At 39.2% G+C, this 19,093-nt stretch overlaps 3 protein-coding genes and 1 long non-coding RNA gene across 4 annotated transcripts; 3 read left to right on the plus strand and 1 right to left on the minus strand.

Annotated features, from left to right (window-relative positions):
* The first annotated feature begins 206 nt into the window (after nucleotides 1-206).
* Nucleotides 207-6,178, plus strand: syngr2b (synaptogyrin 2b). Its single transcript, XM_029434904.1, has 4 exons — nucleotides 207-508; nucleotides 3,005-3,242; nucleotides 4,220-4,356; nucleotides 5,495-6,178. The coding sequence occupies exons 1-4, from the start codon at nucleotides 398-400 to the stop codon at nucleotides 5,768-5,770; spliced, it is 762 nt and encodes a 253-aa protein (XP_029290764.1). The 5' UTR covers nucleotides 207-397; the 3' UTR covers nucleotides 5,771-6,178.
* A 1,510-nt stretch (nucleotides 6,179-7,688) lies between these two features.
* On the minus strand, nucleotides 7,689-11,504 carry tk1 (thymidine kinase 1, soluble). Its single transcript, XM_029434911.1, has 7 exons — nucleotides 11,284-11,504; nucleotides 11,051-11,082; nucleotides 10,500-10,613; nucleotides 9,837-9,930; nucleotides 9,618-9,707; nucleotides 9,228-9,347; nucleotides 7,689-8,698 (listed from the first exon to the last, which is right to left on the minus strand). Exons 1-7 carry the CDS (start codon nucleotides 11,347-11,349, stop codon nucleotides 8,519-8,521), a joined length of 696 nt encoding a protein of 231 aa, XP_029290771.1. The 5' UTR covers nucleotides 11,350-11,504; the 3' UTR covers nucleotides 7,689-8,518.
* LOC115010398 (uncharacterized) lies at nucleotides 8,694-10,248 on the plus strand. Its single transcript, XR_003832464.1, has 2 exons — nucleotides 8,694-9,398; nucleotides 9,526-10,248. It is a non-coding gene; the product is annotated as an uncharacterized LOC115010398 (long non-coding RNA).
* Nucleotides 11,505-11,925: 421 nt separating the features above from the next.
* Nucleotides 11,926-19,023, plus strand: afmid (arylformamidase). The gene is given in 12 exon segments (XM_029434903.1): nucleotides 11,926-12,586; nucleotides 13,399-13,489; nucleotides 14,791-14,895; nucleotides 14,981-15,029; nucleotides 15,121-15,206; nucleotides 15,316-15,326; nucleotides 15,328-15,389; nucleotides 15,872-15,969; nucleotides 16,086-16,164; nucleotides 16,829-16,964; nucleotides 17,736-17,840; nucleotides 18,139-19,023. Coding segments are annotated over 12 exon segments (882 nt in total). The 5' UTR covers nucleotides 11,926-12,556; the 3' UTR covers nucleotides 18,169-19,023.
* The last annotated feature ends 70 nt before the right edge of the window (nucleotides 19,024-19,093 follow it).

Below are 19,093 nucleotides of genomic sequence, written 5' to 3' on the forward strand. Positions count from 1 at the left end.
AGAATAATGACTTAGTATCTCAGAATAATGAGTTAGTATCTCAGAATAGTGACTTAGTAACTCAAAATAATGACGCAGAATCTCAGAATAAGGAGAAACTTATTTTGATATACTAAATCAGTTCAGTTGTTGCAATCACATTGACGGAAATGGGCTTCATAAGTCACTCAAACATGTTTCCTGGCTCCTAAAACTCCGCCCCTCCGCCGCGCAACCTGACAGCGCATCCGCGTGCGCAGCTCCTCTGGGTAGCATTCGTCTTCGTCCAGTGAAGCAGCGCGGCAGGAGTTGCAAGGTGGCACTGGCAGTAGTTTCGTTGAGTTAAACTGGAAGGCTGTGCAGTCAGGTTGGTGTACCCACACGGTGAGCTCCACAAGACCTGCTGAACGGGGGAGACATGGAGGAGACGGGCGGTGCAAGTGCGTACGGGGTTTCGCTCGCGGGAGGAGGCTTCGACTTCTACAAGTTTGTCCGACAACCTCAAACCATCGTGCGGATACTCAGCTGGGTGAGTGGGAGTAAGAGTATGTTTTAACAGCGCATGTTCAAAGGTTCAAAAGAGAAAGAAGTTATTTCCACCATGGTCTGTGAGCAGGTGCGCTTGGCGTGGAGCGCGTAAACTGCCTCTGTGGCGCGGATAAAAGCCATATTTCTGTTTGTGTTGGCCAGAACAACAGGCTACTATGGGCAGCGTCTCCGCGGGGCTCATGTTGCACGCAGCTGGTGTATGACAGCAGCTCGGCGACAGCACAGGTCAACACTGCTGTTGTCAGAGGACAAAAGACAGAAAACTGTCGGACACGCTGAGAAAAGGAGCAAAACACCACAAAGACGTTTGGATTTACTCAACTGTGTTGACTAAAATAAGATTACATTCACAGAAACTTCTAAAGACACATAAGATATTACTTTCTTATAGAATATTTTATGTGTTAAAATGAACCAAGACAATAATTCCTGTTATCATAAAGGTATTTCACAGACAAAGTGTATTCGCATAAAGAGGAGTTTTAATGTACCAGGGAAAGTTCAGGGACGTGTTTATCAGTTGCTGATCACCTGTTACTAGGCAGATTTTGTAGCAAGGATTTGTTTTGGTGGTTAAGAGGACACTGATCTGGAAAGTCCAAAATGAATTGTAACCCAACAGGTTATACAATTGTTTTTATTGTTGTCTGATTGTGAGCACACAGATTGAAGGGTTTCATCTGTCCTGAACATCTCCTTGGTGAAAAGAAACAATCAGATTTGGATCCTCAGGGAGTTTTATTATATGTGTCTGTTTTCGTCTCCTTTCAGACTCATGCCTTGGATTACCGAGAGACTGATTTTCATTTACTTGGTTCATGAAGCGTAAACTAATTGTGAGGCCTCTAGCTAATGCACATGCAGGGTGAGTGTAGGTGTGTTGAGAAAAACACACAGCGTCACCTGGAGACTGTAGCATATCCAGTGTCGTAGATGAGGACAGAATGTGCCTTTGGTAGCACCAGCTGCTGAGTGTTGATGTGTTTGGGATTTTGAGATTATGTGTGTGTCACTGGTAAACAGGGTCTGATGGGCAGGTAAGGCGATACCTCTCTCCCCTGTTGACATCGCGCCTTTACTCTTGGTGAATGTGTGCCACTGCCCTCTCTCTCATACACACAAAACACACACAAACAAACAAACACATATTTAGTACAACTCAAATGCACACTGGCTAGATTACCATGTTTTAATCTTACTTCCACGAAGCTATGATACAAAAGAGGATTGTTTGCTCTGTAACCCTGCCTATAGGTCCCATAATGCACCAAGCCTGTTCCTGGAAGAATTTGTAGAATTTGTAGAAAAAGTCTGCATACAATGGCTCCTAGTCATTTAAGGTGCTGAATCACATCACTATACCTTCTCAACACATTTGTTTTTGTATTGCAATCCACAACAAAATCCTATATCGTCCCATCCCACAGTGAGTCCCAAAAGAGCACACTGTATGTAAATATGGCATTAACATGTTTTTGACATCTGTCACTTGACACAAAAACACTTTCCATCTGTCCATTCATGTACAGAAACATCATCTGCTCCACTAACGAGCCCTCTGTCTCACTATTGTCTTGTGTTTTGGAACTCCCTCCATATTCACTTCCCTAATGTCTCTGTCTTCTGCTATTTTTCGGTGTTTTTTGTCCCATCAGCAGGATTGTGGCCTGTTTCTCTCCCCCTGCCCTCTCACCTGACCTCGTTCTCGTTTAAACAGTCCCTCTCTATCCTCCTCCCGGATCTCATTATGAGTGTTGTTAGTGGAGCTGGTGGCATCTCTGGAGTCACATGGCAGGCAGCTGCACTCAGAAGTAGGTCACATGGTTAGGTGGGTAACCAGAGGAGAAAGCAACAGAGCACGGGACGGTCAGAGGAACCAGGCAGCAGTTAGTACTTTATAAACACACGATGGGCACAAGACTATTTCAAGAGACTGTTTATGATGACACATAATGATGTCACTGTTTTGTGTAATGATTGCATGTTTTGGACAGATTGTTCAATCAAAAATGGACACAGGTTCTTTCAGGACTTTCTTGAAATGTTACAGCATGTCACATTATTTTAGTCTCTTCCGTTAAGTTTGCTTTCAATAGACACAACCCGAGGATGTTTGCTAATTTTGTCACACATTTTTAAGTGTTTTGAGTACTCTCTCTTGTCGATTCATTCAAGAAACTTTGCATGAGGGCCATAGAGCTCCTGGTTGCAATGCTTTTTGGAAACGGACCCATTATAAATCACTTTGGACAAAAGCGTCAGCGAAGGGTAATGTAAATGAAGTGAAACCAATGGCTGCCCGCAAGGTAGCCATCTCAAAACAAAAATGGTCAGCAGTAATGTAAAGTATGCAATGTGAAGTTAATGGATAAACTTGAAAAGCCAGCGCTATGTTCCTTTTTAATAAGATACTTATTCTTGTGTGACTTTGCAAATCATTGAAGGCCACTTTCTCCTTTTTTCCGATCCAATGTAGATATTTGCCCTGGTGGTGTTTGCTTCCATCACAACAGAGGGATACATCAACTCTAGCCACAGTGCCAAGGCGACGTGCATCTTCAACCAGAATGACTCCGCATGTCATTACGCAATAGGCATCGGGGTGATTGCCTTCCTGGCGTGTGTGGCCTTCCTGATGTTGGACGCTTACTTGCCTTTTATGAGCAACGCACGGGACAGGAAGTACGCTGTCATGGCAGATCTGGGATTCTCAGGTGAGCAGGAGCATTAAAGTCATTTGTTTGTCATGTTTAAGCTTTAAAGCTGCACTATCCATATTTTTATATTACTGCAGTGGATCAAATGACTGTAATGTGAAAGGTGTCGCTGGTAGTGATGAACGAGAATTATCACTCTACTCTGCAGTTCTCCCTCAGCTCTGTGGGGTGTTTTAGATTCTTTCAGCTCATTGTTTTGGTTTTTACGGCTCACAGCTTTAATGTCAATCAACCTCTTTCCAGCCACAACCTGGGCAGTTGTTTTTAGTGGAAAAAAACTCTAAAATCCCACTGTACACTACCTTCTCAGCACCAAACGTTATACAGATAAAGTTAGTGACCAGCTGGTGAACATAGTTGAGAATTTAGCAGCTAAACATACAGATATTTCCCTCAGGCGTTGGTGTAGACCAAAAACAGCTAAAAGAGACAGAATATTGGACGAATCCGACTCCAGATGAATGCTCATGTTTCTCCGTATCTCATGTTAAAATAAGCGAATGTTTGCTAACACATTCACCATATCAACTTTCTAATATGTCAATGGTGTATTTATACAGAAAGCCTCTGAGTATTTGCATAATGTGCAACAGGCCGCTGTCTGTTTTCCTGACATAACATGACATGTATTATTCATCGTTGCACTCAGTAGATGAGTGTGCAGCAGATGACGGCACATATTGTGATGAAGTTAAACATTCATCAGTACATGACACAGTTCACAGTCAGCCATTCTTTGAGGAAACAAAGAAGTGGTAGTTTGGAAAGCAGCTTGTGGTGATTTGAGCAGATGGCAACAGGGGAGACCTTTGTATTGTTTTGACGTTGTTTTTAATATGTTTTTCACAGTAATATACGCTTCATATCAGGGGTTTCAGCTGATCACCTTTGACGTCTTTTTTATGCATTTTGAAAAGACAATCATTTATATCTGTGAGTGTGTTTGTGCAACTGTGTCACTCTATGTTTTCCAGGGGCGTGGAGCTTCCTGTGGTTTGTGTGTTTCTGCCTGTTGGCCAGTCAGTGGGCTAAAACTCAAGATATCAGCGGTATCCCAGAGGACGCTGCGCGTGCCACTGTTACCTTCTCATTCTTCTCCATCGCCACTTGGGTGAGTGGGACTGCTGTTGTCCTCTTTACAGTACAGCTCAGATTTTCATTCTCATCGAAGTCTCTGCAAGTCATATTGTTCCTTTAAAGCAGCCACTGGCTTCAGTTCAAGCTACTATGGCACAAAAACTTGCAGTAGACTTGAAACCTGCTTTAGGTCCAATCATTGATTCTTCTATAGTATTTATTTTACGGCAGACTTTTGCGTAATAACACATGAAGTCACAAAGTGTTAGTAAGTCTAGGTTGGTGCATTCATGTACTGGAGGGAACCTCTGACATTTGACGCTTCAAGAGCCTTTTATTTCTGGAAACTATCCTGAAGTGGAAGACACACAGATTTTCCATCTTGTTTAACTCTTGTACCGCATGTCACAATAACATCTGAGAGCAAACCCAAAACCCTTTGCTTATTGTTTGTCTTCTGGACTTTCAAATCACGTGTTTGGAGATTCCCACCATCACTTGAATGCGCCATTCAGAAAACTGCATTACCACACATCACACATGAAGCAACAGGGTTTGGTCGAATTACTTTGCAATGTAGTTACTGAACACAAATTACATGGCAAATGTTGTAGTTAGTAACATTATCCACTGGATTAAAAAGAAATCTCAGTGCTTTTGGATTACTTCAAAATTTGAAAAAATTGCAACTTTATAATAAATGGATGCAGCCGCAATCATTTGAGTTCCACAAATATTATTTCAAACATCTCAATACATTTTCAATGCAAATAAAATAGGTTTTGCATATTCAGCTTTTACAGTTGGTCAAATCAAATGACCCTTACAAAAACAATGCTGGCAGGTGGTTATTCCACAACGTGTGGGATGCTGCTCCTTTTGTGTCTCTTGTAACACAAGTCGAGCACTTGAAAAAGCTCATGGAAAAACGTTTAATAATTTTGAATTTGACATATTTTAAAGACTTAATCAAATGTTCCTTGGCCATTGTAATCTGGGTTGATTATAGTTACTTATTGTTTGTAATCCCTATTCCATGTAATCAGTTCCTACCCAACCATGTTACACTGGCATGGAAGTCTAAAGGCTTTGGAACATCCTCAGGAATATTAAATACCGGAAAAGTCTTAAAGTAACTGTTATAACGCTAACATTTTAATTTCATTGTGCAGGCAATCCTGACCTACTTTGCGCTGGGCCGCTTTCGTCGCGGCGTTAACGAAGTTACCATCCCAACCTACGTGGAGCCGCCACAAGATCACAACAGCCCTTACCCTCCGACCTACGCCCCCACCTCCTACAACCCCACTACCTACAACCCCACTACCTACACCCCTACCACTTACGCAGCCTATCCCAGCGGTGTGCCCGACATGCACCAGCAGCCTCCCTTCCCCCCTAACCCCCAGCCGCAAGGAGACGCCGGCTACCAGCCGCCCAGCTACTGAGACAAAGGGACGAGGCGTGTTCCCGGTCATCTGTTGGTACACTGATTGTAGTTGCACTGCGCAGACACAGAGCTATATCATATTGATGTGGTTTTACGTTTGATGCAACACATTTTTCCATGTGTTGTCTGATTTGAGAGCCTGAGCAGTGCAACTGCAAGTTAGAGATGAGGGACGCTGCTGTTTACGTCAAAGCGTCTGAAGTCAGATTTTAAGACATCAGTCTGACTGTTGAGATTAGCGCTGGGAAATCTGACCTTAGTCCTGTGTGCAAAGATACAACTTTTTTACCTCAAATGGGCTGATCCTGAAGGGGAGAGGTAGATAAAATGTATCCAGGAGGTCAAAGGTCGTGTGTGTGTGTGTGTGTGTGTGTGTGTGTGTGTGTGTGTGTGTGTGTGTGTGTGTGTGTGTGTGTGTGTGTGTGTGTGTGTGTGTGTGTGTGTGTGTGTGTGTGTGTGTGTGTGTGTGTGTAGAAGAAGCCAGCACTGAATGTGTTCCTCTTGACTCTCTGTTGGAACTTGACGATGTGTATTTTGTACATAGATTTCACTATGCAAAGCTGCCATTTTAATGGTTGTGTGTGTGCCTGATTTTTCTTGTCTTATTTGGTTTAGTGGATGTTTCCCCTTCTGTGCACTTATCTTGAGGACCTTGATTTAAACAGTTTAGGGTGTATTAAATTCCCAAATGATTTTGTGGGGAAAGGACCCCGATAAAGCCAAATGTCCACTTTAAGATTTTGTTTTTTGTAAAATGTGAGTTCTGTTGAGATTACGCAGTTAAATTTCTTAGCCATAAAATCTCCCCTGAAAGAAAGTTTTGAAATCTCTGTGCTTCACCATCTAGCTTTTTTTTTTTTTTTAACTGCTCTAATCAAAACGTGTTCTTGACGGTGACATGAGAAACCATAACAATGGCTCTATTTCTTTAACAAGATTGTTGGTAAAGGTGGGTTACATGTGCCAATCTACAGAGGTGTTTATCGGCATTCATAGTCAGTGTTGCCCTTTACACTTGTAGCTAACGTTCAAATAAAAAGGAGGGAGGAGATTGTAGATAACTGCATTTATTGAACAAGTTTATCCACGGAGCATGTCCTTATGCTGAAGAAGAGTAACTTATTAACTACCAGAAACAAAGCTCCCTCTTCAGCCTGCGGACAGCGCGGCCACACACTTCCTCAAGTCTTTGTGACATTCAGTTTTGTGAACACTGACTGGTTTACAGGCTCCTTAATCTAGACTGTTGAAGGCAGACTGCAGCAGGTGTCTTTCTTTACCAATGACAGATTAACACCTGGCTTTAGAACTGGTTTACTTTGTGCCTGACAGTAAGTCTGTCAGTGTAACGCCTCAACTGTGTTGCCTGGATCCAGTTCTGGCTGTTGTAGCTAAAAGTGACGCTCAAAGGTTTGCCTGAGGTCAGAAATTGATTGTGTGTATGAAACATGATGCTATTGTATCGCATTGAAGACATTTGTACAAGACATTGTTGATTATAATGTAGAAAATGTGCATAATTTACTGAAGCCAAATATATGAAAAACACTGGATTTGTCATTTGCCTTTTTAAGGAGAGAAATTAAACTTAAATGTTTTTTTTGTGGAAGTGAAATGAAGACTAAAATGTGCCATGATTATGTGTTAACATTTAAAATGAATGCATCTGCTGGTTAAGACTGCAGCTTGTATTTACCCAATTTACATCAGCTTAAAGAGTGACTCTAACTTGAGACTTTAGATTTAGTATTAGCTAAAAAATTATTTTTAAAGTTAAGTAACTTAATTTTTCTTGGGATAATTTATTTCAGCAGTTTGATGTGAGAATGATTTATGGTGCTCAACTTGTTTTATAAAAACTGGCACTAAATACTGATCACGTCAGTTGGCTTGATTTGTTTTTCTAGTGTTTTGACAGTTATAAAACCTGTTATGATTTCACATCAGTGTCAAAAACACAATAGATGGGAGTTTGTTTATAGAATAAAACCAGACAGTAGCCTCTGTACATTTATATTCAAAATATTGTTGCATTCATGTATTTCAGTAATTCAAGTTTACACTTTCCAACCTACCTGCTGACTGCGAGGCCTTGGAGCCTGCCAGGATTTAAACGTTTAAAGGTTATTTTGGTCCTCTAGCCAGAGAGGGTATTGGGTTGCAACAGCTAAAGACACAATACATTAGACTTGTATAGCGCTTTTCTTGTAACTCAAAGACATGTACTGCAAGTTTAAAATGGGATTTATGGGAGACAAGGATAATCTCCAAAATTATGAAAATACATAATTAGAATATCAGTTTATTACTCCTGATATGCCAAACCTTCCATAAAGGGTATCTGCTTTATGAATGTGGCAGAAAATACTGCATATATACATGTACACACACACAATACACAATACACTTTGTAAAAATAATAATAAAAACCTTACATTTGAAAAGGATAAAGATACATATATTAACACCACTGTAGTAATTAGTTAGTTTACTCATTTTCAGGTCATTAAGTAAAAACTAAAATGCATAGACTAAGTCACACCAATTAGACACCAAATACAAAAAGGAAACAAATTGTTGTGCTCAAATCCAATTTAGCAGAAACGTCAAGGTAAGTAAAAACAGGAAACTCCAAAAACATTTGAAAGTTAATGTCAGATAAAATAATTTTGAGACAATGCTCGCTCACACACATTTGATTCCTGGATTTATACTCTCCGCTCAGCTTCTGCAAGTCTTTTTGTGTTTAGAGATGGAGAGAGGAGAAAAGCTTTCTGGGAACCGCAGAGTCCACAAGTTTTCTTGCGAGGACATGTTGTGGAGTTTCGTTCCTGAAGGGAGCGCTGTTCTCTTTGTCCACCACCAGACCTCCATAACACTTTCTACACAACGCCTGATACTTGTCAGCCCCACCGATCACTTCCACCTGAGGCACAAACAATAGTTTAAGAATTTGATGAAAGAAAGGGAGACTTTTGTTCAGTAAATCTACCCTGCTTTGCATTTAAAGCTGAGTGATATGGACACATCTGATAGTCTATTTTATAAAATTAAACGTTTCATAGCCGGGGGAGCTGGGCAATATTGCGAGAAAAGACTCAGGATTTCCAAGAATAAAGTAGTACATTTTTGCAATAAAAAAAGGTTTTGAGTTTTTCTTGTTAATTTTCCACTTTAATCTCAGAGTATTAACCCCTCCCCGGCAACCCTAATAATCTGTTGTATACCACGTCTAAATCATTTTCTGATTTATCTCTAAAAACTTCTAAAATGTTCCATCACATTTGGATTTTGTGAAATAAACTATTGCGGACAGATTTTGGTAAAAAACATTCTCTTATAATATGATCACAGCATATAGAGACACCATAATATAGCCATTTGTCCAACCCAGAAAAGTGTTCTGAATCACTTTATGATTAACGTATTGAAGACTTTTCTGAAGTTCGCCTCACCTCCTTCTCTGCTCCTATCCTCTTGGTGTATGCAGCTTCTTTGTAGCACTGCATGCAGACGGCGTTGAGCTTCACTACACTCTCCGCTAGAGGGACGAGGTTCAGGATGTTTCCAAATGGCTACAAGAATGCACAGGACAGGAGATAAGCAGTGAGAACCACTGAATGGAGGTATAATTACATTACAAGGACAGAACAGACGCACTATAGTGAGAGATAATGAGCAATGGTACAGTGCTGCTCATGCAGATTGTTCAGTCTTCCCTTAAAAATGCTTTCTTGTCGTGGACATTTTCAGACAGAGGTGCTCTATCTGCCCCTGCAGCATCCACACAGTGTCCGATTGCCAGAATCACATCGACATGCAGAGACGGAAAACAAATATCTCACCTTTCTCTGGAAGGTTCCATCCAAAGCAGCTACAATGATCGTCTTTCCTAAATTGGCCATCTCTTCACAAAACTCCACAGTGTCTGGAAACTACAGTAACAAAAGTGCAGAGTTGGTTAGTCAGGAATTTGTCCCAAGTAAGACGTAGTGGTTTCTATGGAGGTTAACAATAACTAGCTTAGGACAAAGAAGAGGAAAATATAAAGCATATATACTTACAAACTGTCCTTCGTCAATTCCAATAACACAGGCTTGTAATGCAAGAGGCCGCAAGTCTCCCAGAATACTGGCTGGTACAGCTTCCATTGTGCATCTAAAAGGTGGACGGGATAGAGGAGAAAAAACCTATACTTAAAATGTTTCCAAAAAAGTGCATTGCAAAACTAAATGTATCTGATACTACTAATACTTATACTGCAAATTACTTCCCGATTTATTCAGAGCTCTACCAAGATAATTAGACAGGCAAATCTACACATGCCAAGGAATCTCACCACTAGAGGTCCACTTTTGCTCAGGGATCAGGATAGTGAAAGACACAGTATTTTCTCCTGTCTGTCTTTTCAAAAGCAACTAATGTAATTAATGATTTCGTACAAATTCAAAATAAAGTTTACTCTTTTAAACAAAATGTTAATTTTTGTACTTGTAGAGATTTTCTCAGCAATCTACCTTTTAGTAGTTCGGCATTTGCAAACAATTAAAATGCAATGTTTCCAATAACGCCTTAAGAATGATTTGTTATTGTAGGGATATTGCATCAATAAGGCTATAAAGTCTTTATATCTTCCTTATCTATTGAATTCATCACCACGCCCCTAAACACAAATATATTTCTGTAAATGCTGAATACAAAAAGGTTCATTCAAACATGGGACTTACTTGTCATGTGTGGCCATGCCGGTGTCAGAATAACGTGAGTCTTTGATATATTTGATCACCAAGCAGTTGTACTGGGCTATCTGGAAACGGCGCACTCTTCGCATCAGTTCAGTGCTGCACATTAAAAGACAATCATTTAGTTATCAGTGGAAACCCATAGGTACATTTTTGTACATGAAAATGACAATTGTCAGCTATGTGACCAAACAAATACCATATTCATACAACATATTACTACACCACAAGTTTGAGGCAATGTGTAGGCTACTACTGTTTATTATATTGTAATGTGTAGTATAATGTGTAACATCAGTTCGAAGTGGTCCTACAATGTGTTAATATACAAAGCATACTAGATAACATATGTAGGTTTTACAAAATATGATTCATATAGATGACAGCTGGGTAAACGATGGAGGATATTTGGCGGGACGGGAAGTTCTGGCGGAATATTGTTTCAACATTACTTTAAATCGTAAATATGAATCAAAACAGTTAGCTACGCATGCACGAAGGCGTGCTGTTTTTATGTTTGTGAATGAAAAACTCACCTTTTGCCTGAAAACATTGGTCCAAAGATGACCTAAAACAACAGGGAGGGCTGTTAGTCAGACTGAGGAAGTCGGTAAAGTTAAGAGCTGAAAACGCCGATGACACATTTGGCATTCCTTTAATTAGACACTTACGTTAGCGAATACTATGTCTTGTTTATCCAAGTTAAGGTAAACTTCGGTAACTTTAGCTAGATGAGGGGAATAGTTGAGACAACGAATCAGACACTAACCTGAATTTGTCCCTGTTCTTTCCTCGGTGAATTTGGCAGAAGTCTTGGGGAATCCACACAGTCCATGTTTACTCACGCAGTAATTAAGTGAAAATGCAAAAAAACAAACCGTTCAATAAATAATATATATATTACGTTTTCAATCCTACAGTAAAGTCCTGCAACAAAAACTTAAATCTGGCGCGCCGGCTGTTGTGGGAACCTTTATGTCAAATGTAACCAATGGGCGCAGTCACGTGACTGGTTGAACCAAACAGCTTCTACAGAGATATGACGGGTAGGGGAGCGAAGGCGCCACAACTGACCAATCAGAGCACAGGACGCCACAACTGACCAATCAGAGCACAGGACGCCACATGCCCCGGATGGGAGCGATTGATCTATAAAACGGGTGAATATCTGACAAGCATAATTTGTCTACCTGTGTATATATGTACTCCAGTTTTTTATGTACGCCTTATTGTCTTTCAATATTCTAATGTTATGCTTTGTATATGTTTTGTATGACTTATTTCTGTTCTGTAGGCCTGAGTGTTTTTTTTTGCATGATATGTTCAAAGAACAACAACGACAACAGTCAGACAACTTGTGTAGTAAGTATGGTAAGATACTTGCGTCATAGAAACAGTAGGCTATATACTTCTATTAATCTATAACTAACCAGGCTGTCCTTTAATGCTTGTCACAATTTTAAAATGCCACATTCAGATGTCATGTTATATTTTTGTTTGCAGAGGTAAGTATAAATGCCCACATCTGTAAGAAGAAATCTCAAGATTGACTTTTTACTGAGGCATTTCTCAACAAAATGCGTAATATAAAGCTTTATATTATGTAAAAGGTGTAGTAGAAGTAGTAGCCTAGTCTACTGTAGTAGTGCATATTCCAGAAACCATCTGACACACCGTTAACACATTCATAATAGAACACTGATATGATTCATTATCATTTACAAACAAACACGTATAAAGCCTGTATTGTTGTAGTTTTATATCCATGACTTTTACTTCCTCAGCTACTGTGTCTGTTGTAGTCACGTGGTTGTTCAGTCAGAGAGAGAAGTCCATGTAGGATATATATATTCAGTATCTTTACCTTACCCGTGTTTAACTTGTCAGTAAACACGTTTTCAAGGTCTCACTACCAGTGACAGAGAGCTTTTCGATCGGTTTGCTCTTCAAATTGAACTTTAGTCTAAAGTGCAGTCCTTCAGCTGCGCACATGTGGCTCGGATTTGTTTGCCAGCGGACTTTCAGCGATTTAAGGAGAAAACATGCCGCACTGGACTGAAATGAAGAAAGATGTAAGTTTGATTTTGAGTGTTATTTACCTTTCTCTCTCTGCTAGCATTATGATGGTCTATTGTAGGAGTTATAATCAGTGGTGGAGGAAGTAAAGACATTTTACTTAAGCAAAAGTCGCAACACCACAGTGTAGAAATAGCCTACTCTGTTATAAATAGCCTAAGTCTTGCATTCAAAATTTTACTCAAGTAAAAGTACAAAAATATTCAAAATAAAAGTCTACTTAAAGTAACAAAACTCATTATGCAGAATAGCCTATTTCAGAATCATGTATATGGATTATAATTATTGATGCATTAATGTGTACATCACTTTAATGTTGCAATTGGTAACAATGGGGCTCATTTGAATTACTTTATATACTGCTGGGTAGGTTAACCAATAATAATACATCATTGATTAGTTGGTTCACATTGGCTATGAATAATCTAAATATACAAAGTAACTAAAGTTATCAAATAAAAGGTAGTGGAGTAAAATGTACACGATTTATCTATGAAGTGTAGTGGAGTAAAAGTATAAAGTATCATACAATTGTAAGTAGACTAAAGTAGGCTGCTTGAGTAAACGTCCTTGTGTTACTTTCCACCACTGGTTGTAATAGCTATAGGCTATCTCTAACTGTAAGCTTATATTTAAAATAGCAATCTTTCATAGTTCCTATTACAAGCAATGAATGCATGGTCTCATTAAGCAGAGGGTTAATGCTAGCAGGGGAGGGCGCTGTTGACCGTGTGCATCAGCGGCTCATGGTGGTCGGTGTCTCGGCTTTCATGGCCGCTCAGCTGACAGCAGTCTCTCCGTGTGACAGGAGCTCGAGAGGCAGTATTCACCCAGCTGGTGGTCGCACAGGATGTCGGCAGACGACGTGATCAAGGCTCACGTGAAGGCTTTAAAGGAAGGTCGGTCTGTTTTTAAGCTAACATGCTAATTCTCAACAATGCACAGAAATCCGGATGAGCCGTAGGCTACAGGGGAGGCCAGCAGCGTTACAGGAACACAGGTGTTCTGCCAAACTGTGTTCCCCTGTTGAAGATTTGTAGCCCGGGATAGGATACAGCATTTATATTGTCATTTACAAAACGCATGCTGAGGCTGACGAAATATAGTTCACACCTTTTCTAAATTTAATTAAAGAGGCTCTACGATTAGACTATTATATATACTAAAATATATTTCTAGAACAACTTAATTTTTGTAGGTTGTAAGCATTATTTGTTTTTTTACAAAGAAAACAATAGACCCTACCATTTATAAAAATAAATAAAAAAACAAAAAAACATGCTCCTTCTTCTGTACATCCTCACTAAACTACCTAACTGGGACATTCATTGAATTGGGGGAGCATAGGCTACTGTGCCAGGTTTTGTAGCCAGAGCTAGAAAAGGGAAATTGGAAATGAGTGCCTTTTTAAAACTTTTTAAAAAAAAATTAATTATGGGAAACTTGATTATGAATGGTACACAATTTTCATTTCTTTTAAACGTTATTGAAAAGATTCAATACATTCATTACACGAGGACATGTTCCAGTTTGTCATTATAAAAGTTGCAGTAAATATATTTCTTAAAATAACATGTAGGGAAAGGGAAGAACAAAAGCCTTTGGGGTCCGTTATACAATTGAAGTAATGTCTAAATAATCTAAGAGTTTGCTCATTTATAATCTTTGTGTTTTTAAGTTAAGTAATAGTCAAACACGTTTCAAAATTGGCATCGTTAAAGTATAAAAGGAGGGTAGTCTTTTTAGCCATACCATTTCATGGAAATAATATGTAGCTAAGATATCAATCATCACAGTGATGTTAAAATCCAATGTTGCTCACAATGATTTGCAGCATTGTCCACCATGCCCTAATTAGTACACCCTGACATAATGAAAAAGATAGCTTTGTTCATGGACTTAGAGAAGATGAGATTTGCTAATCATGGATCTAACGCAGCCTTTTATCAAATACTCATATCAGTCAAAATGTGTACTTTGTAACTGTATTTTTTTATTAGGGTTGTCTATCCGATCATCCCCTGATTATTATTGTCTTTTGTTAAAATCAACAATTTTTTTTAGGAAACAATTGTACAGCTGTGATGGTAGACCAATTGTCTGTCTCTCTCTCTCTCTCTATGTCTCTCGCTCTCTCTTTTTCTTTTTCTCTCTCTCTCTCTCTCTCTCTTTTTCTCTCTTTGACACGGTGTGTGTCCAGGTACGGAGCGTGCCCGTGGTCTGGCTCAAACGTTGCTCAACGTGCCATATGGGGAGGGAGATGGAGAGAAACTGGATGTGTACATACCCAGCACCAACTCTTTGGGTACGGACATATGTGACTGCCATGACATATGCAGAAGCACAGATGATGTGTGAGGCTTAACAGGCCTGTATTCCCTCTGTTTCAGACGTCCACCTTGTTATTTACCTTCATGGAGGCTACTGGCAGTTTCTCAGGTACATGAGGTGCTATGTTCTGTCCTGCATCGCAGTGCACATTTTAATTTCTTGTTCAGGTTTTTCACGTCTATGTTTTGTGCTCATACAGCAAGGAGGAGTCAGGATTCATGGCTGTTCCACTCGTTGATAAAGGCGTAGTGGTGGTTGCCGTCGGCTATGACATAGCCCCCAAAGGTAGAGTTTTCTTAGTTCTGACAATGTTGTTTCTCTTCTTGTTGAAAAAAGAGATTGTTTTATGAAGAATGAATCGGGAATGTCAGCCCTCTGCCTGTGCCCCTTTCAGGCAACATGGATCCTGATGGTGTCTCAAGTACGCCGGAGTGTTGTGTCTGTTGTCCAGCAGTATTCCCACATCAGGTACCCATGCTTGTTTTCTGACTTGTTATTACCCTTGTGCTTGTCTGTCAGAAATTGACTTTTTGTTCAGTTTCAAGACACTATATTTTTAGTCATCGTACATCTGAGGCTTAAGTTATCAGAGAAACAAGCTGACCAAATGTTAGCGGCAGTTAACCAGGACTTTCTATGTTTGCTGAGCCGCATCAGAGAAACACAGATTTTTAACGTGAAACCGCTTTATTCAGTGTTTTTGACAGTTTTAATCACCAGTTCCGTTTGTTTTGGAGAGGAGGAAACCTCTGCAGATAATTCGGCTCCCGATTTTAAAAATAAAAACCCTGGCGGCAGAAACTTATATATTGTGCGTTTAATGCATTACATTACAATTTATTTTTTAAACGTTCCCTCTCTCTCATTTAGAAAGAGCCAAACATGTCCCCATCACAAATCCACTGTGTGTCTGTTTGTGTTTTATGAACTCCTACTGATCTCTCCCTCAGTGGCCTCTACCTGTGTGGCCACTCTGCTGGGGCTCACCTGGCTGCAATGGTCCTCTCCACTGACTGGTCGCAGTACAGCATCACTCCTCAGATCAAAGGTAAGGGACAAGACTGACAAACAACATACTGAAGAAGAAGAGATGCTCAGAAAGGTTGAGACAAATGCAGCTGATATACTTTTATCTTTGTTGTTGTTGCGCTAATTGTGTTGTAGGTGCTTTCCTTGTCAGTGGCATATATGACCTCCTGCCCATCCTGTCCACCTACGTCAACGAGCCTTTGAAGATGACAGAGTAAGTTCCTTACTGCAGTGCATGTAGCTGCACCTTTAGTGCAATAACGTGCTGCAGATATCTGATTGTTACAGCTTGAGTGCGGCTGAAAGAGACTGATATCTCATGCAGGTTTATTCTAGATGAGTACAGGGACATTGGAGGAATGCAGTAGTATGTGTTCTCCTATTAATAATTAGCTACAATACATTGCAATTGGTTGTTACATTGATTTTTGGAAGTCAAATAATACGTAACAAAACATTTGTTTGTATCTTTTCTATACAATTCATATACACGCTAAGAAAAGATGTCGGATCATTTAACCCTCCAAACTACCGATCAAAGAGTTGCATAAATCATTTTGTGGCTCCAGAGGGAGTTATGCGAAATCTGATAAAGAAAATAGCTATGGCATGTACAATCTTCTCAGGATACTATATTTTGAGCTTCTTTTTTTATTTCACATGACAATTCAACAAATTTAAATGCTGAGGGTTTGAAGATCTTTACATCTAAAAATGGGATTATGATCCAGATAAGGTTGAGAAACACTGCAGTAATCCATTTTTATGTGTGTGCATGTATATGAACTGTGATGTAGAGAGCATTGTGTGCGAGTGCGTGCGTGTATGTGTGTGTCAGTATTTGACTCTTCTGTCCCCCGGGTGTCTCCTGTTGGCAGGGAGGTGGCGGTGAGGAACAGCCCCAGCAAGCTGGTCCCTCAGCTCAAACTCTCCTCCTCCAGCTGCCGCATCATTGTAGCCGTCGCTGAGAACGACTCGCTGGAGTTTCGCAAGCAGTCAGAAGAATACTACAAAGTCAGTGCTGCTGATAAAGCATTAATGTTCTTTTTTGTGTTACTGCTGGAAACTGTCAACCAGCGCAATAACAAGAAACGGGTCGCAGTAATGTGTATTTGTGCATGTGCTTCCCTGTTTACAATGCAAACAGAATGGGAACCCACTCTTAAAACATTGCGCCGTAGCACCGCTAGTGGTCAAAAACTCCTTGGGCTACCGTTTTAAGGTTAAAGATTATTATTATTATTATTATTATTATTATTATTATTATTATGTTTTAATATTTTATTTTATTGGAATAATTAATAAGATGATTTATTCTGTGGTTTAGTTTATAAAATGTCAACAAATGGTGAAAAATGTCCAACACAAGTTTTTGAGGCCAAGGACGTTGATGTTTTTAAATCACTTGTTTTGTCCACAACTCAAATTCATTCAAAGTAGAATAATGTGAAATGCAACAAATCATCACCTTCTAATCTGATTTAAAAAAATAAATCATTATTACATTTTAATATAATTTAATACAATATTAAATACATTTGCAACAATGACCTCCTTGCTGTGCATTATCCCATTATAAGTCCTAATCCTTTTTAAAGATGTCAGTTCTGAACGCCTCGTAGTTTAAAACCGTGACAACTTTACAAACTGACAAATTAAATTTCAGCATGTGAGTGATTTTTATAATCATGTTTTATTGAGAAACATGATTACAAATCACTCTATTTCAAAATTGTTGTGTGGATATCTGTATTATTTTCTAACCTCATTCTTCTGGCTTTATAGACTTTAGAGGCGTCAGGACTTGATGTGATCCTGGAGGATGTGGCGACCACAGACCACTTCAGTATCATCGAGCAACTGGTAGATGGGGAGTATCACCTAACAAAGGTACACACACTCACAAAACCAAACATCATGATGAATGTTGATGCTATTTTCCAGATTTTATTTTCTTTCTTTCTAATAGCTTTACAATGTTAATATAAAGCCTGTAACTGTGCTGACAACAGCAATAGCAATATTAGTCTACTCAACTTTTCATTCAACATCCAACACATTTTTAGTACTTTTCTCCAAAATCGTGCATACATTTCTTGACTGTAGTATGTTTTTTGTCTATAAAGTATATAGAAGGGACCATAAAAAAAAACAGTTGTGTTTGAAACATTTCTTTCCTTCTCTGTAGCTTCTCTTGAAGACGATGGGGAAGAGCTAAGGCGGCAGTCTTTGTCCCATTATCTAATGTCAACATACCTCTGTATAAACATACACATCTGAACAGAGTCATCGTGCACTGATACTGATAATATATGCATTATTTCAGGTTTGTACAATGGTAAATGTACAATTTCTATCATTTTGATTGATCAACATTGAGGTGGCATGGATTGTTTTTGACTGTTTAGCTTCTTGTATCATTACCTCTTTGTTCACTGTAGATACTACTGTCAGAAAACTGTGTTAAGAAAACATTGTGTGCCTAAAAACCGAGTCACTTCAAGGATGGTGATTGTAGCAAATTCTATAACTGTTAAACCTGCTCATATCCAGTTGTAAACAGATTATTTAACTACCATAGTGCACAATGTTATCATCATGAAGTACTGTTCCACCAGCACACGCCACAGAGTTGTAGAGTTCATGATTAGTTTTGGCATATTAACAGTATTTTGTAAAATGGTGGGTCTGTTTGTTTTTTGTATTCTTTTTCTTTCTTGTGACAATCTGTACCACAACCTAAAGTCCATGGGTAGGACAAGACTAGAAACTCATGCCAAGAGTGCTGATGTACCATAAAAAGTTAATGTAGCTTCTTATTTTAAACTACACAATACTGATATCTCACCCAGTGAACTTTAATGAACACTATATATTTGCACTGTTTATTTGAGCCTAATATTTAAATACACATTATACACAATACACAATTTACCTGATGCACGTTGTTACTGCGCTCATTCTAGCATCTTAAATAATTGTTTAGATTATTGTTTACACAAAATGTTTTATTAATCATGACTGTAGATTATAAAGAGAATCATCACAATAAATATCTATATTTGAGAATCCATGTAATGACAGTTGTTTGTGTATGTGTGCAGATAGATGAGATTTGCTGTAATTTGATTTCCTATTATTTG

The sequence above is a fragment of the Cottoperca gobio genome, chromosome 1 (assembly GCF_900634415.1).
Source record: "Cottoperca gobio chromosome 1, fCotGob3.1, whole genome shotgun sequence".
Classification (NCBI taxonomy): Eukaryota; Metazoa; Chordata; class Actinopteri; order Perciformes; family Bovichtidae; genus Cottoperca; species Cottoperca gobio.

Excerpts from the sequence above, each read along its gene's own strand:
- syngr2b (XM_029434904.1), top strand. The coding sequence starts at position 398 with ATGGAGGAGACGGGCGGTGCAAGTGCGTACGGGGTTTCGCTCGCGGGA. Across the intron at positions 509-3,004 it reads TCGTGCGGATACTCAGCTGG|ATATTTGCCCTGGTGGTGTT; the intron begins GTGAGTGGGAGT and ends GATCCAATGTAG. Across the intron at positions 4,357-5,494 it reads TCTTCTCCATCGCCACTTGG|GCAATCCTGACCTACTTTGC; the intron begins GTGAGTGGGACT and ends TTCATTGTGCAG.
- tk1 (XM_029434911.1), bottom strand. The coding sequence starts at position 11,349 with ATGGACTGTGTGGATTCCCCAAGACTTCTGCCAAATTCACCGAGGAAA. Across the intron at positions 9,348-9,617 it reads ATGGAACCTTCCAGAGAAAG|CCATTTGGAAACATCCTGAA; the intron begins GTGAGATATTTG and ends GCATTCTTGTAG. Across the intron at positions 8,699-9,227 it reads GGATAGGAGCAGAGAAGGAG|GTGGAAGTGATCGGTGGGGC; the intron begins GTGAGGCGAACT and ends TTTGTGCCTCAG.